The sequence below is a fragment of the Vulpes lagopus genome, chromosome 10 (genome assembly GCF_018345385.1).
Source record: "Vulpes lagopus strain Blue_001 chromosome 10, ASM1834538v1, whole genome shotgun sequence".
Taxonomy (NCBI): domain Eukaryota; kingdom Metazoa; phylum Chordata; class Mammalia; order Carnivora; family Canidae; genus Vulpes; species Vulpes lagopus.
In genome coordinates, this window is record NC_054833.1 from 44,382,630 (window position 1) to 44,405,012 (window position 22,383).

The window sequence follows — 22,383 nt, forward strand, 5'->3', positions numbered from 1 at the left end:
AGTGCTTTCTTTATTAACAGCCAGGCAGCGGGGGCGAGCTCTTGGTGCTGGCAAATGCCCGCCATGCACTGGTAATAAAGGCATTCTCCAGGGGCAAAGTGTGCTGAGTGCTGAAAGAAAGAAGCCGTAGTAAACAAGGTGTTTTACATTCAGGACAGTTTCTCTCTCATCTTCAAGTGTGTAATTGTGTTCTGGATAAATTATGGAAATTAAAAAAAAAAAATCAGAAGTTGCTCATAGGGAAATAACCCTCTTTAAAAACAAGTAAATTTTCCAAGACGGAGCCAATAGAACCTTGGCAACGGATCCTGATGTTGGGTGGTTAAAAGTACAGACTGTATGGGCCAGAGAAGCTGACGGAACGGAGTTCGAACACCAGCTCCGGCACTTTGCTGAATTACATTAGGCAACTTATTTGAATTTCTCCAGGTCTGCAGTTCTTAACTTTAAAAGTGGAGGTATTGAAAAGTCCAGGAGTTGGAGAGGGAAACATGTGCAAACCAAGCAGCACAGTGCCTAGTACCAGAGAAAACGTTTGTCTCCTTCGTGCTTCTCATTTTAGCTCTGGCTCTCAGATTCACCCCATCACCCCCTTCAGGTGGCCATATCGTGGATGAAGTAGATTCCAGTCAATGCTGGTGTTTTGTGTAATGCCCTGGAAATAGAGTCTGTAACCAAATGAGGTTTTGGAGAAGAAATCTATGAGTTAAGCCAAATGAAGATTGAATGAATAGGGGATTTATGAGCCAGCGGCACCTTCACTCCCACTCCAGCCCTAACCAACTGCTGAAATGGTCTTCACTAATCATCGAAATATTCTTTTTTTTTTCCTTAGACAATATGCTTTCTCTGTCCTGTTATAAACATCCTAGCAACTTCTGGTTTACCGCAGGAGACTTGCTTGTGAGTGAATGGGCCTCTCTGGCACTAGAGTTGTATTTTTAGAAACTGGAAGGCAAATCGAGGAAGTTATAGGGACTATAGTTGCTGGTATAAATAAAAATCCAGTTTTATTCTGTCTCTTAAACTTGTACCCATATACACCAATTAGCAGTCAAAAATGTCTCTACATGTCAGACATTGTTCCGCCCTTAAAATAAATTACCTTGCTGTTAACAGCCTTATTTAATGGTTGTGGTATATTGTACCTGCTTGATTTCTTTCACCCAGAACATGTGCTATTTCTGCCTTGACAGTATATCTGCTAATTGAGTTTTAGGAAATCAGCAAGTTTTTTTTTAAACGGATTATTTAAAAAAGGCATCTACGTTGCCTGTTTGTACCCTTCTGCTACACATCAAGTTGTGTTTTATAACAACCTAATTGTCATGATATCTATTTCAAGGGGAAATTTATCAAGTCACAGTGCACCCTTCTGTTTGGAAGAAATATTTGAGCATGGGAGCAGAAATTATTTTTACATAAAGGCTTCAGGCAGTTAAGAGTACTGACATACAAATCGTATTTTCATCACTGTCATTCACATTCGGCGCCTCAAATAAATAGGTCATTATTATTCCATTGCAGCCATCCTATGGCGCCTCCAAGTATGGAGCTCTATTTAATATAACTGTCCAGCTGACCCACGTAATTTATTGGTGATTTTTACAGTGACATTCTTGGGCCACCACCATCAGCCAAGGCACTTTGATCTCTTTCAGCAAAATACTTCATTATCACTTGTAATTTTTTAGCATTAGTATTATAACCATGTTAACATATCTAGGAACTGTCATTTTCTTGAGACTCTGGATTTGAGGTTGGCTTTAGCAATTTGAAAAAATAATGCAGTAATGATTTTGATACCACCATGGATTTGCACAGTACGCTGTGTGCCAGAGCAGTGCAGATGGCAGAAATTTTACCTGAATGACTTAATCATAACATGCTAAAGTGATCTGGTCTTATTTTCCTAATTATAAGTAATAATTAAGAATGTGTAGACTTTTTAACACACAAAACCCCTCTGATTCTGTTTTATTACTTTACTTGTGCCAAACACAAAATCCCAGTCAACCCCTCTTTGTTCTCATCTCCTATACAAATGTTTGATAGACTTTGTGTCGATATTGGTGCTATCCAGAAAGAATATACCAGCATGCCAGAGAATAACATGAAAAGGTACAGTTAGTTCCACAGGAAGTATTTTATTAGGATCCAGTTGAATTGCAACTGGCTTTTAAGTTCCAGTACCCACAAGATGGTGGTCAGGACCTGCAAGGCGTGGTTGGCATTGAAGGGATTAAGGCCTATCACTAGGTGGCCTTTCCATAGGTTCTTTTTATAAATGGAAGATTCTTACTTACGTTGGTAACAAATATCTTTAGAGAGAGGAAATCTACCCACGACCCGATAGAGACCCCACTTGGTATCCTAATCTCCTCAAGGCAAGCCCTGTGACTTCAGGGGGCAATACAGCATTGGAATTATGCAGTTTAATTTTTCCTTAATTTTCTTACTAGATTAGGTTACCCCAAGGAAATACGGGTATCATCCTTCCTGTAGATACTTTTGCCAGAGCCAGTCAAACCACCTTGAAAAGCATGCTTGATTGGCAGGAATTCCCCTTTCGTTGTTCTTTTCTCAAATCTGGGAATACTCTGCTCCCTCCAGCTGGCTTCTGAATTCTGCGTTTGTCACAGTGATCTACAGAGGGAAAAATAGGCATTCATTCGTAGGGTTGTTTTGGGGTTTTTTTTTTTTTTTTGATCACTTTTTCTTTTTAAAATTCTGCAACGATTCCACAGCATTGTTCAGCCACTGAGCTTTCACTGCTGGATCAAGCTAGGGAAAATATACCCCTTCTGCTCACTACCTACATTCTCCCACTTCAGTTAATTCCCTGCATCAGAGATCATCTCAAGGGTGGGTTTCACATGGGTTGGCTCCTCAAGCACCAAGAATTTTTGCTTGTCTGTGGTTCTAATAGTTTCGTCCTTATCTCCTATTTCCTTCCGTCCTAGTCCTCTATCAGAAGCTAGTCTGTTTCTAGGTGGATTTGGCTTAAAGCCATCTCAGACACCCTTCTCACACTTCTTCTCTGTGTCCAGCCAAAAAAGGATCCTTCAGCAGAAATACAGTAGCAAGTGGAAATCCTCCATTTATTCTAATTGCATCCCTATGCATATGCTCTCCCACAGTCTTCCTCTCTTGCAATAGTATTTATCTTTGACCTTTGTTCCTAAACGCGGCAAAGTTGCGTTTGGGGTTTTTGTTGTTTTTGTTGTTTGTTTGTTTTGGTGGGAGGAGTGAATGAACTACCCTGATCTACCCTGGAAAGCTTGGGAAGAGTGACCGTGGGTCTTCATTCTTGTATCCACACTACTCAACACATGGACTTGCCGAATCAATGTTGGGATGTGACAACTAGAGAAAGGATGGAGATGATGATGGCAGCCACCATTTATTCAGTTTTATAAGAAACTAGACAGTGCTAAATGCTTTATATTTATTACCTTCCTCAGTCCTTCTGACAGCTCTGTGAGAGGGCTTTGAATTACTGTCCCCATTTTGCAGATGAGAAACTGGCTCAGGGACTTGAAATACTTTACTTGAGATCATACAGCCAAAAAGCAATCTTCCTCTCCCCTTCCTGATCGACCATTACACCCATTGCCCACTCTACGCTTTTTATTTTGTAAGTGTAGATAGCAGTTTTCAGCCACGTGGCAGCTTCTGAAAGGCCTGTACAGTGCCCTATATTTCTGTATCCTCTGCTGTGCCTGGTGCAGAATAGGGCCTTCCACAATTACTTCATCTTTTGCTTTTGAACTGAATTCTCCTCTTCTTCTACCTGTGCTGTGGATCATAGGAGACATTCATGAGTGGCCCTGGCTGCTGTCACTAATCATAAAAGCAACAAACGAGAGCAGATCTGGAGAGAAGCCTTCTATCACTAGATCTGAAAGCCTTGACTTTTGGACATGTTCTGAGGGATAATGTCTAAATGGCTAGATGGGGGTGATCTATGGAAGGGGCATGGTTCGGGCCTGCCTGGGGCTTTGAGTGAGTCATGAAGGCCTAAGTTTCAGAGAGCAGAGTAATAGGCTCACATATAAGCTTCCCAGGATTTGATTGGGATTCCAGGACTCCAGAGAGGTCCTCACTCCCAAGCAGTAAGCAGCTGAACTGCCTATGCCTATGCCTTGGGAATGTCGACATCAGCTAACAAGATGAGATTATTTACTGAGCCCTCCTCCCTTCTTCTATTAAGTGGCCCCTTGAGTTTTCTGTGAGGCGACCAAATAGCTTAGCTCAAGGGCATGTGAACTGAGGTTGAGTATATGCTTCTCCCCTACTCCATTCGTGAGAGCTGCAGCTTCTTAGAAAAGTCAGCTCTCTGACCTCTCCATACCTTTCCAACACTCTCCTTAACTGGTACAAGATACTGGAGCCTGGGACATTGGCATCACGACTGTTGATAGCTTGTTGATTCCAGGCTTAGTTGCATTTTGTCCTTGGATCTCTCTGGGATTAACAGGCTCATTTTTTTGTGGCCTGCAGAGGAAGAAAGATGGGAACCACACCAATGTTGCTCTTAATACCCATTTTTGATTACCCTTCTTGTCTCTCATTTTAACTGCGCCATTAACCAAATTTTAATTGATGGAAATTTTCTTTTTTTTTTAAGGTGATGGACAGAATTTGTTTACAAAAGATGTGACAGTGATCGAGGGAGAAGTCGCAACCATCAGCTGCCAAGTCAATAAGAGTGATGACTCTGTGATTCAACTGCTGAATCCCAACAGGCAGACCATTTATTTCAGGGACTTCAGGCGTAAGTTTCCATCTCTGTAGCATTAGGTGGCAACTTTTTTTCCCCTACATGTTGTCTTGATAAAGAGATTGCCAAAGCCTCCTTTTCTAAATTTAATGTTAGATGCTTAAAGTTTAGTCAATTCTTCAGAGGGAAGAAGAGACATGCAATCATAATCTTTCTACTTAATAGAAACCTTGAATGGTCCCTTTTAAAAGTAAAGCAGTCTTACTTTGCAATAGGAATTGATTGTAGTAATTCAAGGTGAATTGCAATTGAATCCCAAATACTTAGCTGACACAAACAACTCAAATAGGGGAAGGCAAGGAAAATACAACGTTCTGAAGGGTAATCTGTTTGGTTTGAAGGTGGAAGTTTCCGAGATAATGCGTACCTATAAAGACAAAACCAAAATCTCTTATCGCCATAGCCTCTGGTAGAGAGAGGTTATCACGTGCTGAAATCTTACTAAATGTAATATCCCAAAAGTTAATCATTGAAACTTAATTGTATATCCTAGGAATGGTTCAAATGGATCTCAGAGCATAAAAGGACCAAGAATCGGGTTTTTCAAAAAATAGCTCCTTGAGACCATTGGTACCTAATTGAAGCAGATGTCGAGGAATGTCCCTTCACATCTGCTTGTTCACATTCTCCCTAATGCCCTAGAACATTCACGAACTATGGAAAGAGTTGATAAAACTAAGGAACATCTATGAGGGAAGATGAAGGGAAGTAAAAGAAAAGGAGCCAGCCATTCTTAGAGTGAATTTTTGTCATTGTAAATGAATCATGCCTCTGCCAAAATTAACCTAAGGACTTTAAAAGTGAATATTTAAAATTAATAAAAAGCCCACATACATTACTTTGGTGGTGACTGATTTCCTACTTCCTCACCCATTTTCTATTGTGAAGTTGAATGTAGTTAGAAAACTGTAGGCCGTCTTAGGCTCTAGGAAGCCCTAGGTTATGGACTTTGGACAACTCTACCTCCAACCATACCAAATGCAAAGGTGCATCCACATTAAATTGGGCTGATATGCTATGAAGTGTTTTTTTTAATTCCATTTTTTTTGAAACTAATAATAATGGCATTTTTGTTTTCGTAATTTGGAACTGCCTTTTTTTTTTTTAAGATCAGATTTTGAGAGACAACTCAAAGGTCCTACTCCCTGAAATTTCAGTCCCCAAAGGGGAAGCTTACAGCCTGCACTTTCCTTCTGTTTTTTGGGGTTTTTTTTAAGGTTTTATTTATTTATTTGAGAGAGAGAGGGCAAGCATGAGCAGGAGGAGGGGTAGAGGGAGAAGCAGGCTCTGCAGGAAGCCTGACACAGGGCTCTATCCCAGGACCCCAGGATCGTAACCTGAGCTGAAAGTAGACACTTAACCAACTGAGCCACCCAGGCACCCCATCCTTCTCTTTTCACTTTACTGAACTGCAGTAGAAAAATCTGAAACAATTTATGAATAAGTGGTGGAAACTGATAGCAAGGAGCATGTGGTGTGTGTGTGTGTGTGTGCACGCACATACACCCACAGACCCCCATGTGTGTCAGTTTCCTTTCGGACAAGGTTATTTGTCTACATGCAGTTATTGCAAAATCCCAAAATAGTAGTTCAAGAAGTCTAAAGAAGGACCCAACAGGTACACACAGATGTACTCGATTCTTCTTCTCTATAGAGGCCTTTTGAGTCCCCTTTCTCCTTTCTCCCTTCCCTAGGTAAGGAAAATGGGCTATCATCTTCCTCCTCATCAGTAATTCTGTGTTTTGTTCCACAGCTTTGAAGGACAGCAGGTTTCAGTTGCTGAATTTTTCTAGCAGTGAACTCAAGGTGTCGCTGACAAATGTCTCAATTTCGGATGAAGGAAGATACTTTTGCCAGCTCTACACTGACCCCCCACAGGAAAGTTACACCACAATCACGGTGCTGGGTAAGAAACTCGTGAGGCAGTGACCTGGGAAACGGAATAGGGTGGCCCTTACTACCAGATGGCTTCTGGCAGCAAGGAAGAGGTTAATGGTAAATTTTGCTCTTCAAACCTGTTTTAGGAAGAATCACCACTCATCTTGCTAAATTTTAAAAATAGCCTATTTTACCAAACACTCTTAAGGAATGGCAATCAGCAGTCTCTGTAGATCCCACCTGCTCCTGGGTTCCAACCCTCAAGCTTTAGAAGCAAAGATCAAGAGAATTTAGAGCCCTCAAATGAACCACTCCCCACATGAAATGCTGTTGCTTCTAACTGCCGGGATTTCTTCCCCCTCCGTGCAGGAGAGGAGGAGGTGGGCTGCTATATCCATACCCTGTGGCAGAGCTCGATTATCAAATCTGCTTAATGATTCTTCCTTCTGAGTTACATCTCATTTAATATTGTTGATCTCCTTATCTTTGGCTTTACTTACTGCCTTGTGTATTGCTTATACTCTAGATCATGCTGTAAAAATCATACCCCATGAACACACACTTTGCCACAAATTGCAACCATTGGACATAACAGAATTAAGAGCTTCCAGTGAGAGAAGGGTGATAATAAGCAAGGACTATTGACAGGCTGCTAAGGACACTTCTAGTGAGTTGGATGTCTTTCGTTATAATCACCAGATTGTGATTTTTCAGGAAAATCCCAGTAGCTAAATTTCCCTATTTAGATTTTGATACAGTCAGCAGATATTCCTGTGTTGACAGTGGTCTGAATTAGTCACCTTCTGGACAAATGTGTACACCAGTGCATAACACCAGCTGATTTTGATTTTTGAAACTGAGTTTTCAAGGACGTACACTCTAGCATGAGGCAAGATCTCTGATTTACACCTTCAGAAAGATGATGAATCAAAGTCTATTTGAGGCGGCAGAGTGCAGCTTTTCGGTGTAATGATATGAAGATTAAGGAGGAAAGATAAATATGAAGGACGTTTCTGCTTGGTGTGTATGAACATGTATGTATTTATGGATGTACATTTTGGGCTGCTGCCTCATTACTTTGTTTAAACACAGCTGTAAAAGGGAAAATATTTTTTCATTCATTAAACTAAAACATGTCCCTAGTGCTTCCATACATGTTCTTGATAGGAGGGATACTGATTTGAGGAAGTCCTGTTTCGTATCAGTCCACGCAATTCCTACTGTGGTCTGTGTTGAGCAATAGATGGCTTTCAGATGGACACGGCTGCTTTAATTTTAGCATTACGCTGTATTAGACATGTAGCAATAATAAGCGTAAAAGGTTTTACTGGGATGAGTTATTTTGGTATTTTGCAGGTGTGCCTTGAGGTTTTCTGTCCACCTAACTGTTCAGAAGTATTTGAAAACACTGTGCAACCAGTGACTCATTCCAATAAAGCAGATTGCAAGCTGACCATCATCCACCCACTGACCCATCATTGGTTATGGCCTTTCCAAGCCTAACAGCCATGGAATGAAATATACTTACAGCATTCTGAGTTTTCAGAGCGTTTTTTCTACATATACCTTTGACTATGAATATCTTTCATAGGAAGAAATGATAATAACAGAGATAAGCCATCTTGCCCGGGTTACAAAGCACATGGTACAAATCTAGAATCATAGACTTTGAGGTAGACCCTACTGTTCCATCTCACAACCTTTGTGTCTTTTAGCCTGGGTTGTTTTCAGTAAAATCCCAAATGCTGCCGTTTTGTGACTTTCCCCTGAAGGGGAACATCTTTTGTGACAGGACTGCCTGTCAGTTTCCAGAATCTGGTACATTTGTTCTCGGACATGCTGGATTGGGCCAGCTTGACTGAATATACCCGGTGCTTGGGAGGCAGCATGACAGCACTAGACTTTGAAGAGGCATTTATGCCTATAATCCCGTTGGAGGTCTGATTATTCTAGAAGTAATAGGTTCCTGCTTGTATTGTATAGAAGCATTAACTTAAACATACTTGAAAGTAATATTAGTAGATGCTCTTTCTGCAGATATTATGTATTCATTTAATATTCTTTCTGTGGAATTGACTCTAGGATTCTTTGACGGAGTGAAATTGTTGTCATCAGTGTTTGAGTCTTTCATATTCCAAAATCTGACAATTTCCACTGATACTCATATATTCAAACCTTTTTCCTAAGGTTTAGAATTTTCAGATATTCTAATGAATGAAGAGTGATCTATTAGCATCTTCGCTTCTATCTATGGTTCTCTGAAAAGGACTCCATATATACTTACACAGCTGTCAAACTTCTTGATAGGTTGAAGATGCTGATTTTAGTGCATGTGTCTATTAGTTGTTTGAAGCATTCAGCAAAAATTTCAGCGTAATTATAAGACGTAGAGATGGTTATTTGTTAGTTCTGTTACATGTATTATCTTATCCATGTAAAAACTGAAAACTCTCCAATGATTTTTTGCATGCATTTAGGTGCCTTTTAGGATCCCCATTCACTCCTTTCACTAGCGAGTTTGTTCCTTTCTCTAGATCGTAGCGTAGGACTCTCTTATGCTAGTATTCGTGGAAACAGTGGAACAAGAAAGAGAATACACCGCTTGAAGATAAATATAGTTACTGATAATAGCAGCTAATATTATTACAGTCCTGTCCTTCTAAGATTAGTGTTCACTCTTAAGATTCCAGGAACAGGAGAACCTAATTATTTTAAAGGGTTTTGGAGTGAGATTTCACATACTGATCAGCTTTAAGACTCCTCTTTTGTTGTAATTAACGTGTGACTCATCTTGATATTGCTGATTTTTTTAATGTTGTAGGCGTAATGTTTATAATGAGCACTCTTATAGATTTGAGGTTAGCTGAGAAGAACCTTGACATTTCTTTGCTATTTTCTAGTATTTTCTCCTGTGATTTTCATTCAGGTTTTCATCTGTGTGCACCTCCTTACATACATCTTTGGTTATTTTCATTAATGGCCGCAGGCGGTTTTTACTAAATGTGTCTGTTTAGTAGAGCACGGATAAGTGTATTCTCTGGTTAGTAGCAGTTTTAATTCATTTTTCCCACAAATGGATTTTTATACTTTACAAACCACTTTTGCATTAGAGCAGATGTTGTGGAGTTGAAGGGAATACAGGATACTTAATAGGCCAAAATAAACTTGAAGTTTTTCTTGTCCAGCCTCATTTTTCCAGAAAGACCTAAATCACCTGACTTACATTTTCCACAGCTTTCTTGCTCTTGAAAAAAAGATCATGGGGCACCTGGGTGGTTTAGTGATTGAGCATCTGCCTTTGGCTCACGTCATGGTCCTGGGATCAAGTCCCAGTCGGGCTCCCCGCAGGGAACCTGCTTCTTCCTCTACCTATGTCTCTGCCTCTCTCTGTGTCTCTCATAAATAAATAAGTCAAATCTTTTTTAAAAAAAGAAATCCGAGACATCACCTTGATAGTGAATATCAATAAACCATTGTGACTCACATTATCAGGTTTGATTTTAGATTTGCAAACCACACAACTCCCACTATACTTGACTGTTTCTTCTTCTCATCTTAGTAAAGTCAGAAACCCTGGCCACAATGTGGACTTGGGGGGGAAAAATCACTCCACTCTTTCTCAGGATGCTCTTCTCCATCACAAATAAGTCCTTTATTTTTCTGCACTGGTTTCATTTTCCAAGATGTGGCAGTTGTCCACACATTTACTTTAGCCATGAAGTTAGATGACGTCAGCTCTTCAGGAACGTGACCTGAGGACCTAGCACGAGCATAGGTGCCCACCCCCGCCCCAACCCCAGAAGGGTTAGGGAACTTGACGTCATATCTGTTGCAAGAGAGGAAGAAGCAGCATGGACAATGCCAAACAATAGATAATCTGTTACAGAGAGGATTGCTGCTGGTCAGGCTCTGAGCCTCCAAACAAGATCTAACAGGCATTGTTAGGTGTTCCCCTGGCCTCATTTATATGTGTGCTCTTCCACCTCCTTCCTTTGAGCCAGCAAACGTTAGTGGTAACGCAGAAAGAGCATGCCAAACAGTCGTCTCCATGCCCACCTCCATCTTACAGAGAGAAATACCACTGAGGAGGAACAGCTAACAGCGGGTAGGAAAAGCCTGGGATAAGGTGAGCTGAGCTGTCTTCAGAGGCCCAGCATGAACAAGGAGAGAATGAACGAAAAAAAACTCAGGAACACGCAGGAAACAAATGCCTAACAAAGCCTGTGCTAGAGGCTGGGTACCACTGAGACTTGACAGTGCTACATGCCAGAACCTTCTAACAACTCCTAGATTTCTTCCCGTCAAGATTTCCAGGTCACCACAGAGCCACCATCAAGGTTTTTCTCCAGACTTACCCAAGCAAGCTGAAATCCATTGGACTCCATTGCCCTCTTTGTCCTATCCAAAGAGGACCACTTTCCCTGAGTCTCCCCTACTCGGTTTGAATTTCCTTAGACCGAATACTATCTCTTCAGTCACCACACTCAGTCACATTTCTCATTGGGCATCATGGCAGATTCCAACATCAGAAATGATTTTTTTTTCTTTTTTTTTTTAAAGATTTTATTTATTTATTCATGAGAGACACACACAGAGAGAGAGGCAGAGACACAGGCAGAGGGAGAAGCAGGCTCCATGCAGGGAGCCCGATGTGGGACTCCATCCCAGGATCCCAGGACCACACCCTGGGCCTAAGGCAGGCATGAAACCGCTGAGCCATCCAGGGACCCCCAGAAATGATTTTCATCACTCTACTTTTATTTTTGTCTGAACCTTGACAGGAATTATTGTTGTTTGACTTTGATTCCTCCGTGTGTGTGTGGCAGGGTGCACATTCCTAGGTCTTTATTCTTTGGTGGTTTCATCATCTTGCCTCTCAACTTTGTTCCTCTTAGCTCACAAAGATCTTATTTTCTTCAGGCTTGGGCAGTTCTTTTTCTGACATTTGCTCTCGCAATAGCATTTTGTTTCAATATTTCTGTGATAACCGCACTCAGAATTTGGTAGTATTTGTTGGTCCAAAACCTGTAGTCTCTCTGTATTCCCTACCAACTCTCGAGGTGTGTGTGATGAAAATCTATAACCATTCTGATTGTCATCTGGCAAGAATATCTACGTTCAGGAAATAGCGAGCTAAGTCGTCCCATTTACTTTTGTCACTGCCTTTCTGTGTCTCTTAAAATGCTGACAGATGTGCAACTCCCAATTGGATGTTAGACTACATCTCTTTATGCTTTTTTTTTCTTTAAATGTAAGTCAGGGTAGTTCTTTGCCATGTTTAACCACTCATTTTGGCCATATCACTTTGGCAACACATGCAGTTGAGCAAATGTGTTCTTTTCCTTTTACACAGGGAACAAAGAATAGGCCCACTTTTGCTCTAATAGTTGCCCCTCCACACACGCACACCCCACATACTGTCTTGCTGAGAAACATATGCAACATATCATTTTCCTTTTCCATCGTTCTCTGTAGGAATTTTCAAAGTGCTTCAATTCAATGTAAAAGTCTTCCTGTACACACAATTTTACATTGGACTCCAACAGTTGGAAATCCCAAATACATGGTTTAATCCCATAATTTATTGAAGCAGTATCAGAGATTTATTATTCAACTTGATCATCAGGATGGCATGTTTATACATATTTAATTTCTTGTTTCTCTTCTGAGTTGAGAAACTTATTAATCATAAGTCTCAAAACTGTCTTTGCTTATTCATGGTGGTCAGGGCACATAGTCTGAGATTTGCTGTGCTGAATTCCATATTCTCACTGATTTTTATTTCAAGAAGCTCCATCTTGAGGTAAGGTTGCACCTGATGTGAAGTCTCACCGTCAACTCAGTTTCATAAAAGATAACATGCTTTCTTGCCATCCTCATCATCCTACATACTCTAGATTTGATATTCAGCATTTTAGCCCCCAAATATTTTATGCTGACCATCTCACTGCATTTGCTTAATAGGCTTAAAGAAGAGTGATTTTAATTCTGACATATCAAATGGACTTGGAAGCACTTAATAGTCTTTTTCACCTTTGCTTCCTAAAATCTGGAGCATTAGATTTCAGAACATGGGAAAATTAGAGCAAATTAACTGGCATGTCCTATCTTACCACATCTTCCTATCCAGTGGATTTTATTACTACCCCATCCATTGGAGGACGTGATTGTATTCCAGTTCTCTGCATATAATTTGAAACTGAATGAAACTGGTTCTAAGTACAAGTTTTCCATGTGTTTATGATGAGTGATTCTTTTAAGGGACTCCCAAGTTTTTGATCTTTACTAGTTGTCTTTAAAATCTTTCATATGAAGATTGAAACCCAAAGGTTGAGTTCAGGGACAACTGGTCATTTCATATCCTTCCAGATAAGGATAATCTCATTAATATCCTCGTCTTACTTTTATATCTGTATTCTGATTAGTTTTCTATTAACCGATTGAGAACTAACACCACTACTGTTATAACTCGATCACTCATGACTTAGGAGTGGGAAGCTGGGCATTTTACAAGATAACTGTAGGAGAGAAATTCTAAATTAACAACTTTCATATAATTCACGTTCTTTGATGAGGACTTTGTACTTCTTTTTTTCCCCTCGGGTGGCAGTTCGTTTTAAATTCCCATCAGGAATGTCTGTTAGTTGTCTCCTCTTTTTGATAGCAGTGGTGCTCACTTCTAATGAAAAGAAGGCTATGTGCAGAAATGGATTCTGTGTTTAAAAAGCACATGTGTTTAATTTGTAGTCCCACCACGCAATCTGATGATCGATATCCAGAAAGACACAGCGGTGGAAGGTGAGGAGATTGAAGTGAACTGCACCGCCATGGCCAGCAAACCAGCCACAACCATCAGGTGGTTCAAAGGGAACAAAGAGCTAAAAGGTGAGGTTCAGGCTGCCCTGTCCTGCAGTAGTGGGTGGGCACCTGATTCCAGCGGGGGTACACCTTGGTGGAAATTAAACATACATGCAAAACATACCCCTAAAGCAAAAATGTCCACTTTGCTAGGGTTTCTTATCATTTACCAAATGTAACTGAAGCCAAAGCATAAAGGCATTTTATTGAGTCTAATGCATATCCTCCTCCTGTGGTTTGAGGGTTTGTGATGATGGGTATTTCTTGATTTTTGTTCAGATGTTCAGAAAGAACTAGAACTCTTTATATTAGGAAGAGCCATTGTTGGAGGTATCCCCTGAACTCCAGCTGTCCGTGTTGTACCTCAGTTCTCATTCACCTTGTGACCTAGGGGGGATCAGCACCTCAAATTCTCATGTTAGATGTTAAAAAAATTTTAATATTTTTTTAAAAGTCTAACAGTCTTCATGGTGAATTCCAAGTTATTCTAACATGTGTTACTATGCTGTCAGCTTGCTGACTGTGTGCTTTCCTGCAGGGTCAGGCATGCTAAGTGCAGTAAGGATTATATCCTAATTATGGATTTGAAGGCCCTTTTCTCATCGTGGACTCTCTAACTCACTTGCATGTTTCACCAGCCTGTTCTTTTGCAAAGCTTCTAGTTCGTGATAGTGGTGCAGGCCGATGCTTTAACACTACTCCCCATCCTCTCTTCCTCAGCCTAGGCCGCCCCAGGTTTGATTCCTGTACCCTCAAATATCTGCCACCTTAGCCATCGCCTGGGCCACAGCCTGTCCCCTAGTTGACCCTTTTGTGTCTGTCATCTTAAATTAACATGTGTGTGGGCATTCCTACCCCTTCCTTTTCAAGATTGCCTTGCAAGTGGTACCAGGGGCCAAACACTCTGGTCATTTGCCAGGAATGCCAGCTGTGTTTAGCAATCTCTGCTGAAACGGAGATATTGATATTACAGATTTTATGGGATTCTTAGGAAGATGAAATGAGTGAATGAATGTTGGTAAATCACGTAGTGAGTATCTGGGCCAAGGTAAGTGCTCTGTGTGCTTGTGGAATAAATCAAGAGTGCCAGGAAGACAAGAAGAAGGCCTTTTAGAAATGGGATATAAAAATCTATATCTAGAAACAGATAAATCTATATATAACAGCGTAAGTTTCAAAAAGCTTGCTCTGTTTTAATCTCCTATTTCCTAGGTATGGTTTTAGAAGGAAGGAGTTTCTCATTTCCCCTCTGCTTTTCTAAGTGAATTGAACCATTAGATGTGTACCGATAAGTACAAAACATTAAAAGAAAGTTAATGGTGCACCATGTCCCGGGGAGTGCCGAGTTCAGGAAAGAGGCCGCCTTGGCCTATTCATCCTATCCGGAAGCCTCCTCCCTCCTTTTCTGGGTGTTCTTGGACATGTCTCCCATCTGGCCTGAAGCCTCTATCTTACTTTGCTCTACCCGCTGCCACTGTGTTTTTTGTGGTCTTCCAAAAGTCTCAGAGTTTAAACATTTCAATTACGATTTCAATTATGTAAATCCATTTAGTTACTTTCCCTCTTAATTTTTTCTGATGGGGGTGGGCAGAGGGGGCTGTTTATATCTCTATTCCTGATTGAATTACTTTGGAGATTTGGATGATGTCCTGGAATTTTTAAACCGCATGACAGCCTACTAGATGTTTCAAGTTCAGATGGTGGTAGGGGTGAAAAGCTCTTCTCTTTTCCTCCTCCAGAATGCCATAAGCAGTCAGATGGCAAAGTGGTTCAACTTTCAGCTGCCTTTTTGTGGGAGGTTTTTAAGATAGAAGACAACATATGTAATATATTTAAATAAAAATAGTATATATTATGTGGGGTAGAAATACAGCTTACATATATCCTCTACAAGGTTGAAAAGTAAAAAATTATAATTTTGTCTGTTATCTACCCACTGCTTACCCTTATCCCAGTGACTTCCATCATCTTGTTAAAATAGCTCTGTTGGGGCGGGGAGAGGAGTCTGTAGAAACAGTGACAGAGATTCACTTAACTCTGATTTCTTGGTATATTCTGTGTTCCCCAGGCAAATCGGAGGTGGAGGAGTGGTCAGACATGTATACTGTGACCAGTCAGCTGATGCTGAAGGTGCATAAGGAGGATGACGGGGTCCCAGTGATCTGTCAGGTGGAGCACCCTGCCGTCACTGGAAACTTGCAGACTCAGCGGTACCTTGAAGTACAGTGTGAGTACCTGTCTTAGTCCGGTCAGGCTACTGTAAGAAAGCAGCACAGATTGAGTAGCTTATAAGCAACAGTAATTGATTCCTCACAGCTCTGGAGGCTAGGAAGTCCAAAATCAAGGTGTACCAGCGTGGTTCTGTTCTAGAAAAAGCCCTCCCTCTTCCTGGGTCATAGCCATTGCCTTCATGCTGTGTCCTCTCAGGGCAGAAGGCGCTACAGATCTCCAGAGCTGCTTTACAAGGGCACCGATCCCATTCATGGGGGCTCCACCTTCATGACCTGAGCACCTCTCGAAGGCCCCACGACCTCATATCGTTACACCAGATGCTGGTATTTCAACATAGGAATTTGGGGAGGGAGGGACACAAACATTCATTCAAATCATAGCAGCACCTGAGTATTTTATCCTGAGGACATAGAGTAGCAGTGGCTTACAAATACTTCAGAAGCCACTTATTGAATACATATGTTTTATATAGCATAGATAGAGTTTATATCTTGTTGTCTTAGTAGTAAAATAATCAAAGGATTATTTTATTGAAACACTGCCATATTACAGCATGCCAATGAGGATTTTCAAAATACTACATTTAACCCAACTGTAGAACTTTAAAATGATTCCAATCTGTTCTACCACATGACTTAATTGTATTTTATGAATATTGAGTATAATCATTTCTATGTCAACTTCACAATCTAGAGTAGTCCCTGACACTTTCTTAGGCCCCACAGAAGTACCAATTTTTTTTTGATTTTTGTAGAGGGGCTTTTATTCCCATTCTATACCAGCATTTTGTTTTAAATTGCAGTTCTCTTCCATTTTTAGCTTAAAGTATAGCAATGAGTTTAAAAGTGGAAGTCTTTGGGATCAGTGCCACAATCTCAATGGCTTCATCAATAATAGCTAGATCATGGTGAGTGAGGTTGTGTCCTCACTGTGCCCAATGAAGTAAAGACACTCTCCTTATTTTCTCTCGGGACTCTACGGCCTGCCAAAATGTTTTCTGCACAAAGCCATCCTTGCAGCAGAGTCGTGGCCAAGTAGCCAACGTCTCTGCTTTTTATCAGAAGGCTTCTGTAACTGAGCCTCTGAAAAATTAGAGGTGATATTTGAGTGTGCGTAGTGGGAATGTTGGAAGAATTTGGTTGGAAAGGCAACCACAGGGTATCTGACAAAGGCAAAGCATTAGCATCTATGAATTCTTCCATTAATTTCCTAGGGCTGCCATAACTAATTATCACGACCTTTGTGGCCTAACATGACACATGTATTCTCTCATAGTTCTAGAGGACAGAAGACTAAAATTGAGGGGTTAGCAGGGCCACACTTCTTCAAGGCTCTAGGACGAGAGCTTTCCTTGCCTTTTCCGGCTTCTGGGGGTCCCAGATATTCCTTGGTCTGTGGCCATGTCTTTCCAGTCTCTTGCTTTGTCTCACCACGGGCTTGCCTTCTCTTCTCTTCATGTCTCTTATAAGGGCACTTACCGTTGGAGTTAGCATCGTCCCAGCTAATCCAGAATGGTCTCATCTCAAGATCCTGAACTTGATGCCATCCGCAAAGACTTCTGTTTCCAAATAAGGCTATATTCACAGGTTCCGGGGCTAAGAAGTGAGCATATCTTTTGAGGGCCACCATTCAGCCCACTATAGTCTTCAGCACATGTGTGAAGCACATTGCCTGTGCAAAACAGGGGCCAGGGAAAGGTGTAAACAGTGGCTTCTAATTGCTTCTCCACCTTTTGACTAAAATTAAATGTAAAAAGTTGCTTCTGAGACACCAGTCCCATTCTAACCTTTTCTTACTCTGTGAGTTTGGCTCAATTTAACATTACATAATGCAGGTTTTTCTTGTTAATTCATTTCATCTCCTTCATTATGTAGCTTCATTATGGGCATCATGCTTATAATTTTCATATCACTAAAACTATTGTGGTGTAATGTCCCTATAATGGGAAAACAGAAATGATCAGATATTATCTAAATTGGCAGATAGTAGATTTCTTGTGACTTTGTTAATATGTAATTCATTTAAGCAAACTTAATATCCATTAACTTTCCTTGTAGGGGCCCATTAGCTTTAATAATACATTAACTCCTTTGTGAAACCTGAGTAGACAATTCACCCAGTCTCCCACCCCTAAACTCTTCCAGTGTCCCCAGAGCATCTTCCACATAGGATAGCCCCACCCACCTTGAAGTTACACTCACTTCCAAATGTAAAATATTTTAAATACTGTACCTCATTCCTCTTGGAAGACTTGATAATGATCTTTTTTTAAGTCTTGTCTTCCAAATTCTGTAGATTCAAGAGATTTGTCCTTCTAAGAAAAAGGAATAAAGCTCCATATCTGAATCCATCTGCATCTTCGAGTTCTGCTTCAGCCACAGGGAAGTGACCAATGCCTTCCAAAAACAAAGACACACCTATTGATCATTTTTAACTCTTAACACAGCACTGTTGCAGGGTTCTTGTCTCACAGAATCCAAGATTCATTCTCACAGGCAATAGGGTGAAATGAAGTGAAAGTTTATTAAGGGAAGGTGAGAACAGAAAGGAAAGCCCTCTAGAGTGAGAGGGGTCCAGGATGGGTTACCACGAAAGGATTTTATGGTCGGTCTTTTATAGAAAACTAACCAGGAAACTTCGGTAAATATCTCATCTATAACATTTAAGACAAGGTAGATTTGTAAATACTATGACAGTATCTTGTCTGTATTTAGAACAAACAAGATAGATTTGTTATATTCCCTTCTTTCTGGTTAATATCTTGTCTATAACTTTTCTGCACATCTGGGATTTCTGTGAGCTTGGTAACAGAGCCCCCTACCTGTCTCTCTCTACCTAGTCTCACCTGTCCCTTACTCAGCACCTTTTTATGGGAGACTACTGTTTTGTGTTTTTGGTATTTTTATCCGAAGTGAGCCACACGGGTATTTTATTCTTGATACTTCATTTTTCAGAATTTACATAAAGAGAAAGTCTTTTTACATAAAAAAAAGGGTCAAGAATTACCAACCATTATATTAATCTGAATGGGAATTTAGAGTCTTCTTTGACATCTTAAATATAACTCTGTGCTCAGGAAAGTTACCTGATAGTTCACACTACCCTCCATTCCTGGAGCACTACTGACTACATGATGGACTCAACTAGGAATTCTTTAAGTAGCTCCTCCAGACACGACTGGGGTCCTCGACATCATTTCCCACCAGCAGTACTCTCCTGAACACCTTTGCAATAACAAAAAAGCCTCATGCATTGGGCACCAGGGCTTTGTTGGTCATTGGCCCTCGCCAGTGGTTCCAATTCCATCCCTCTCACGGCGCACTCTCTCTGCAGACAAGCAGTACCACGTCTTGATGGCAATGAGGAGAGATCCTTAAACACATGAGATTTAGCAGTCTCTGTGGAGATGGAATTTTGGGTACTCTGTGAGGAGCACTAGACCCTCATTTTGTAATTAGCCCAAACCCTTAGCATCAGTTGATCTTAACCTCCTTTAAAACCCGTTTAAAAGTCCCATAGATCTGAAGAAGATGAACAGAATCACGTAGCCACCATGTTTTACTTCCAATTTAAGGAGTCTGTTTATCCTACAGAGTTATTCTAACTCCGTTTATTCAAGGACTAGTTTTCCCAGATCCATGGGCTGTCCACACAGTTAAATGAGTTAAGTGAACTAATTTAGAATTTGTCTTTAAGTCACTTTATTGCTTTTCCCTAACAAAGACCTGTGGAAAAAAACATCAAATTAGGAATTTTATTTTGCTCTGTGTATTATGTTTAATAAACATCAAAATAAATACATAGCTTTTATTTTTAATGTCCTTTTGTATATTACCTAAAAAGGTTTTTTTTTAATAATATCATTTATAAGCATTAAATTATCACCAGAAAATACTGAACTCGTCTATGAACCTCAGATTAAGAACAACTCTTTTTTGGGTAAATAAGACTACCCTGGGGGAACTCTAACCTGATGGAACTGGTTATTCATTATACCCACTTGGTTCAGTCCTGGCCCACTTGACTCCATGAAGCCTTCTGGAAACCATTTTCTGCCTCATCAAAGACCAATGGCTGTTAACCAGGACATGAACAGGGTTAAGTGACAGATAGTGAATTTGTGTTCTGTATAAACTACATTGTTTTATTTTTTTTTTAAGATTTTATTCATTTATTCATGAGAGACACAGAGATGGGCAGAGACATAGACAGAGGGAGAAGCAGGATCACTGCAGGGAACTTGATCCTAGGACCCTGGGATCATGACCTGAGCCAAAGGCAGACACTCAACCACTGAGCCGCCCAGGTGCCCTAAACTACATTGTTTTGAGAAGATATTTTTTAAAAAGGAAACCACGGAGACCTTCATTGTGTATCGTTAAACAGCATACCTTAAATCTGCCGGGGAAAGGATGAGCTGTGAAGTGGAGTGTTCCTATCCTGCCTAGAAGACAAGGCTTGAGCTACAACTTGGAATTGCTTTTGTCTTGTGGATTTAAGTCCTAATTAATTGAACACAGGATTTTGCAGTGTTTGTTTGTGAGGACCCTTATTTGTGGTACCAGGAGAAATTGTTGTGCCCAATTATGTGAAAAATCAGCCAGATGTGTATGCTGTCATACTTTTAATAATCTTTAAGTTCTTGGTGAGTACAGATATTAATTGTGTAGCATGCATTGAAGTGATTAACATCAATGTAATTTATCATCTGGAGATTTCTGAACATAAATAAATGAGTTGTTTTGTTCAGCAAGGTGTTGACCCCTTCAGAATTAGTGAATTAAAGCCCCCCCTCTTTTTTTATTATAAATATGAAAAGCACCACAATCAGCCAAGTGTTCAGTTATTTGATTTTCTGGGGCATTAGCCGCTCTTGTTTGTGACATTTCCCTGTTGGGTGCTCGTTTGCAAGCTCATTAATAAGGTTTTCTCATAGGAACGTTGCTAGGAATGAAGAACATACAGTAGGGCTCTTAGTTTTCCAGCTTTCATTGTGAGGCTCAGCAAGGCTACGGCAGCACACAGCTAAATGTTTAAAACAGAAAATAATTATGCGCGGAAGCTAGAATTCAAAGCTCTTGTGCCTCAGATGCAAGGCAGAGAACAGTTTTGCCTTTAATGTTCTGAGCTATATAACCCTAAATTCCTTCTGTGCATTTTTTTCCTTCTGCGTGTCTGGTACGTAGCATTGCTCAAATTTACAACATGGTTGATTATAGCAGAGCGTGGTACAATTGTAGCACGGTTAGTGGAGCTTCAGATCTGAAGGAACGTCCTCTTGTCAAATAAAAGCCTGTTTAAAGGAGAACAGTTCACTGTCTGAGCGTTAAAAGAAAACTGTTTAAATAGCATCAAGGTGGCAACACATAGCGACGTAAGCTGGGAATTCAAAGAAGAGCTGTGACCCTCAGTATGGAATTCAGATTGCTGTGCAAAGTGGGAAAAGCCTCACTCTGGACTGAGGTGAATCTGAAGCTCTTGAATTGCTGCTGTGTGTCTTTTGCTCGCCCCCATCACAGCCCTGCTCTTTGAAATGTTGTGCAAAAATCCTCATCTTGTGAGGGTTTTGTGTGTGTGCATGTTTGTTTAAAAGAGAGAGAGAAAACAAGAGATTGAGATGAGTTTTGAAAGGGAGAATGAAAACAAAGACTCTAGAGATGGATGTTTGAATACCTTCCCTCCTCTGATTATTCATCTGATGGTTAATTGCGTACGTAGGCTTCATTTTCAAAATGAGTTTTATTGACTTCATATAAGCAGATATTTTGTAAATCCATTTTCCTGTTCATCCAGGGTCCAGAGAAGACTAGATTTTGTCTTTCATTCCCTCAATTGGGGGGAAATTGGGCATTGAGGGGATGATCAAAACCTGTTCTCTATCTGTGCCAAAATAAATGTTTCTCTGGTATCGACAGTGCCCTGCAGTGAAGGAGGGAGAAAAACCTGGAAATAGGAAAGTCTTTCTGCTTGGAGTGAAGGATGAGACATCGTTTCCAAGAGCAGCTCCCGTATCCATCCTCCCCCCATCATTTCTCTTCCCAGATTGTATTCTTCAAAGCATAATAGTTGGTGTTTCCCGACTTGGCCTGTTTCTCTCTGATCTCCAGTCTCGCCTTTGAACAGAATACGTTCTTCCTCCCACTCTCCCTTCCTTTTATTTTTTTAAAGCCATGAATTGAGTTTCAGGGAAGTTATTTCAGTATTTGTTATTCCTCATGGAGACCCCCTGATTGAAACGAATGTTTAAGCTGTCATTTGCTGCGTTATCACAGAGCAGGGGCGGGGCCACATTCTTGATATTATTGACTCCATAGCTTGTTCGTGGAGCATTCTGCAGCACCAGTGGGGCAGGAGGCTTAGGGACCAATATTCAAAGAGTGAGTGTCAGGCCGTGTCTGTTTGAATGACACGAGCTGTCAGGGAAGAGAAAGCCGCTATCCCTACCTTCTGAAGTCACTCTCGGTAGATAGAGGCCCCTTACTAAGGACAGTCTGTCCACATCTGCTGTCTGACCTCATGTATTTGGGGAAGATACGTCTCTGTGGCTGTGGACATTGAGCATTTCCACTGTGAAACTAGTTCTCCTAATGTTTTTAACTCAAGGTCATATTTCAATTCTGTGGAAGGTTAAA

At 40.7% G+C, this 22,383-nt stretch overlaps 1 protein-coding gene across 6 annotated transcripts in view; it reads left to right on the forward strand.

Moving 5' to 3' along the window:
• The window catches only part of CADM1 (cell adhesion molecule 1), a 323,803-nt gene that overhangs the window by 256,102 nt on the left and 45,318 nt on the right, over positions 1–22,383 (forward strand). For all 6 annotated transcript variants that reach the window (XM_041770934.1, XM_041770935.1, XM_041770937.1 and 3 more), the window contains exons 2-5: positions 4,631–4,777; positions 6,537–6,689; positions 13,409–13,546; positions 15,588–15,746. In XM_041770934.1, the coding sequence (XP_041626868.1) occupies positions 4,631–4,777; positions 6,537–6,689; positions 13,409–13,546; positions 15,588–15,746 (597 nt within the window). The remainder of the gene's footprint in view (positions 1–4,630; positions 4,778–6,536; positions 6,690–13,408; positions 13,547–15,587; positions 15,747–22,383) is intronic.